This window comes from Rhinopithecus bieti, unplaced genomic scaffold (assembly GCF_001698545.2).
Source record: "Rhinopithecus bieti isolate Rb0 unplaced genomic scaffold, ASM169854v2 scaffold_4553, whole genome shotgun sequence".
NCBI classification, from domain to species: Eukaryota; Metazoa; Chordata; class Mammalia; order Primates; family Cercopithecidae; genus Rhinopithecus; species Rhinopithecus bieti.
Genome location: NW_016804694.1, coordinates 2,757,890 through 2,762,741, shown reverse-complemented (window position 1 = coordinate 2,762,741; position 4,852 = coordinate 2,757,890). Strand labels below are relative to the sequence as shown.

The 4,852-nt window shown below is 38.1% G+C and overlaps 1 protein-coding gene across 4 annotated transcripts in view; it reads right to left on the bottom strand.

The window, feature by feature from the left end:
• The window catches only part of ZFAND3 (zinc finger AN1-type containing 3), a 342,184-nt gene that overhangs the window by 209,795 nt on the left and 127,537 nt on the right, over positions 1-4,852 (bottom strand). For 2 of the 4 annotated variants that reach the window (XM_017870149.1, XM_017870151.1), the window contains exon 4: positions 1,885-1,938. The exons of the other annotated variants lie outside the window; for them this stretch is intronic. In XM_017870149.1, the coding sequence (XP_017725638.1) occupies positions 1,885-1,938 (54 nt within the window). The remainder of the gene's footprint in view (positions 1-1,884; positions 1,939-4,852) is intronic. 4 annotated transcript variants of the gene reach the window in all.

Genomic DNA, 4,852 nt, shown 5'->3' with positions numbered 1-4,852 from the left:
AAATGCCTATAGTATTCAGTACAGTCACATGCTGCACGGGTTTGTAGCCTAGGAGCAACAGCCTATAGCTTATAGCCTAGGTGTATAGTAGGCTACACCAACTAGGTTTGTGCAAGTTCACTCTAGGAAGTTCACTCAGAACATATCCTCATTGTTAAGTGACACAAGCCTGCAGTTTAATTGCATTGAAATATATCTTTAAGAATTTTAGGGGTAGGACTTCATAATGCTCCCAGATTACTGGACACACTTCGATGTTTCAAAAACACAAGGTTAACTGGGCATGGTGGCTTGCACCAGTAATCCCAGCAACTAGGGAGGCTGAGGTGAGAGGATCACTTAAGTGAGACCAGGAGTTTAAAACCAGCCCAAGCAACACAGAGAAGGGGAAGGGGAAGGGGAAGGGAGTCTTAAATTTTCTTAATGTAGGGTTTGAATACATTTGATCAGCTTGGCCTGATGAGAAAACATGAGAAAGCAGGTGGTTTTGGGAATGAGTGTGCCAGCCTTGCTTACTCCCTGTCCCACTACTCACAATTCACAGTCTAGGACTCATTATTCTGTGCTTCTGAGGCAAGATGTCTCCTGTACTCAACAGTGTCCCATGAATTGAGAGTTTCAACCTTGCCTTGTGGGAACAGGCACATTCCTTGGATACAAAATTCCAGGATACAAAATCAACAGACAAATATCAGCAGCATTTCCATACATCAACAATGTCCAAGCTGACAGCCAAATCAAGACTGTAATCCTATTTCTACAGCAGCCACAAAAAAATAAAATAAAACAAAACACCTAGGAATACAGCTAACCAGGGAGGTGAAAGATCTCTACAATTATAAAACACTGCTGAAAGAAATCAGAGATGACACAAACAAATGGAAAACATTCCATGCTCATGGATAAGAAGAATCAATATTGCTAAAATGGCCCAAAGCAATTTACACATTCCATGCTATTCACATCAAACTACAAAGACATTTTTCATAGAATTAGAAGAAAACTATTCCAAAATTCATATGGAACCAAGAAAGAGCCCGAATAGTCAAAGCAATCCTAAGCAACAAGAACAAATCTGGAGGCATCACATTACCCACCTTCAAACTATAGTAACCAGAACAGCATAGTACTGGTACAAAACAGGCCACTGGAACAGGTTAGAGAACACAAAATAAAGCCATACAACTACAACCATCAAGAAATATCAACAGGCTGGGCACGGTGGCTCATCCCTGTAATCCCAGCACTTTGGGAGGCCGAGGTGGGCGGACCACCTGAGGTCAGGAGTTTGAGACCAGCCTGACCAGCATTGTGAAACCCCATCTCTACAAAAATACAAAAAAATTAGCCAGGCATGGTGGCAGGCACCTGTAATCCTAGCTACTCAGGAGGCTGAGGCAGGACAGTCTCTTGAATCCGGGGGACAGAGGTTGCAGTGAGCCAAGATTGCGCCGCTGCACTCCAACCTGGGTGACAGAGCGAGACTCTGACCAAAAAAAAAAAAAAAAAACCAAGTCAACAAAAACAAGCAATGGAAAAGGGACTCCCTATTTAACAAATGGTACTGGAATACTGGAATAATTGGCTAGAAGATTGAAACTGGACTCCTTCCTTTTACCACATAGAAAAATCAACTCAAGATGGATTAAAGACTTAAATGTAAAACCTACAACTATGAAAACCCAGAAGAAAACCTAGATTTCAAGAAGACTCTAAAGGCAATTGCAACAAAAATTAACAAGTGGGACCTAAGTAAAGAGCTTCTCCACATTAAAAGAAATTATCAACAGACAACCTACAGAAAGGGTGAAAATATTTGCAAACTATGCACCCAACAAAGGTCCAATATCCATAATCCACAGTTCCTGGCTCATGTTCCCTTACCTTTTCTGATTGTGGGTCTTAAGACCCTCCCATGAGAGGGTCCCACCGTATACCCTGCGGGAAGAAATGATAATGTCATGAAGCTTCCATAAAAACCCAAGAAGAGAGGATTCAGTAAGCTTCCAGATAGCTGAACATGTGTAGGCCAAGAGGAAGGTGAAGAAGAACTCTTCCATGTGCAGGGAGGGTGGTGCACCCCATCTCCCCAGGGTCAGAAGCTCCAGAGCTTGGGACCTTTCCAGACCTCACCCTATGTACCTTTTTATCTGGCTATTTATCTGTATCCTTTAAAATACCCTTCTTAGTAAATGTGTTTCTCTGAGTTCTGTGAACTGCCCTAACAAATTAATCGAACTCAAAGAGGGGGTTGTGGGAATCCCAACTTGATGTGTGTGTCAGAAGTTCCGGAGGCCTGGGCTTGCAACTGGTGGGGAAAGGAGCCCTTAACCTGTGGGATCTGGCACTATACCTCCAGGCAGATAGTGTCAGAATTGAATTGGAGGATACCCGGCTGGTGTCCACTGCTTGGTGGTGGGGAGAGACCCGCCCCACACACACATTTGGTCACGGGAGTTTTCTTTGCATAAATTGCTGTGGTATGACAGTAGAGGAAAAACACAGAGTCTTCCCCACACAATAAGAACTTAAATTAACAACCAACCACATAACCCCATTTAAAAATGGGCAAAGGACATGAACAGACACTTCTCAAAAGACAAATACATGGCCAACAAACATGAGAAAATGCTGAATATCACTAATCATTAGAAAGCAATCAAAGCAACATGAGATATCGTCTCACACCAGTCAAAATATTATTACAAACTCAAAAACTAGCAGATGCCGGTGAGGCTGCAGAGGAAAGAGAATGCTTATACACTGCTGGTGGGAAAGTAAATTAGTACAGCCACTGCAGAAAGCAGTTTGGAGATTTCTCAAAGAACAAAACAGAACTACCATTTGATCCAGCAATCTACTGCTGGACTCATATACCTAAAGGAATATAAATACCCAAAGGAGTATAAATCATTCTATTATAAAGACATATGTACATATATGTTCACTGCAGCAATAATCACAATAGCAAAGACATGGAATCAACCTAAATGCCCAACAATGATAGTCTGGATAAAGAAAATGTGGTACGTATACACCACAGAATACTATGTGGCCATAAAAAGAACAAGATCATGTCCTCTGCAGGAACATGGATGGAGCTGGAAGTCATTATCCTTAGCAAACACACACAGGAACAGAAAATGAAATAGCACGTTCTCACTTATAAGTGGAAGCTAAACATTAAGTACACATGGACACAAGGCAAATATAGATATGGAGGCCTACTTAAGGGTGGAGAATGAGGATCAAAAAACTATTTATTGGGTACTATGCTCATCACCTGGGTGATGAATCTGTACACCAAACCCCCATGACACATAACTTACCCATGTAACAAATGTGCCCATGTACCCCCAAACCTAAAAATAAAACTTGGAAAGATAACAGAAAGAAAAAAACTAAGCCATGTGAACATTAACCAAAAGAAAGCTAGCATGGCTAAATTAACCTCAAGCTAAATTTCACAACAAATAACATTATCTGCAATTAAAATGATCATTTTATAATGATGAAGGGATCAATTTATAAAGATGTAAAAATCCTAAAATTTATGTACCTAGTAACAGAGCTTCAAAACACATGAAGCTAAATATGATATAAATATAAGAAAAAAATTGCTTTAATCCATGATTGTATTCAGCTATTTCACTATCCCTCTCTGTTACTGACAGAACAAGTAAGCAAAAAATCAACAGACATGAAAACTTGAACACTGTCAACCAACCTGACCTAACTGACACTTGAAGAACACACTACTCAACAACAGCAGAAGGCACATTCTTTTCAAATACAAACAAAACATTTTCCAAGACATATTTTGTCATAAAACAAGTCTCAATAAATGAATGAGGATCATACAAAATGTTTCTTAAGCACAATAGAATAAAAATAGAAGTAACAGAAAGATCTCTGGAAAATCCTCTAGGAAGGGAAAAAAAGAAAGGAAATACTAAGCTAAACGCTTCAAAGTCATAATGTTTATATACCCATAAAAAAGTAAATACTGAAGAATTATTTAACCAAAATTTCACTATAAATATGTTGGGGGGAATTGGAGATGGTGGTATAAGAAAGCAAAGGCTTTATATATCACAACAAGGTAAAAAAAAAAAAAGTGTATAACTGATAAATCAAAAAGTCAGCAATATATGTATATTAATCGTAAATATGGAGAAGTATAAGTTTAGAAGAAACAGCAGACAGAATTCAGAGTCACTACTGCATGTTGGGGAACTTCCTCTCAATTATTGCATGTGGGGAAACTTGGAGCAGAAAGGGCAGGGCATTTTGTTACATGTAATATTCTGACTTTTCAAACTATATACATGTAGTACTTTAATAAAATACCTTTAAAGAGATTTCATCTATATCATCTAATTTTATCCCCAGGGAAGGAGGTATAGTAACCCCTGATTTGACAAATGAGGAAACTAATATTTCAGGTAAAGTAGCTTGCCCAAAATGAAAGCCACTACAACTTTTTTAACTTAATCATATAAATAATATAAATTATGCCTGCTATGACATCACCTACACAGATAAATATGAGAAGGTAAAAAAATTACATTGTTTTTAAATCTCAGTTTTATTTCTGGAAATATTTTTTTATTTTCTGCTCTCTACTGTAGATGACTAGTTTATTGTCACAGAGCAAGATGAAATATTCACACTCAACCCCTCCTGTTAATAGACTTTTAAAAGAAATTTGAACAAAGATTTTGGCAAATGTAAAGAACTAAACTGTACTCAGAAGTAAACACTATTTTAATCATTATCTTTCATTGGGGTAAGATGCACATAACCTAAGATTTACCATCTTAACCGTTTTTTTTTTTTTTTTTTTTTTTTT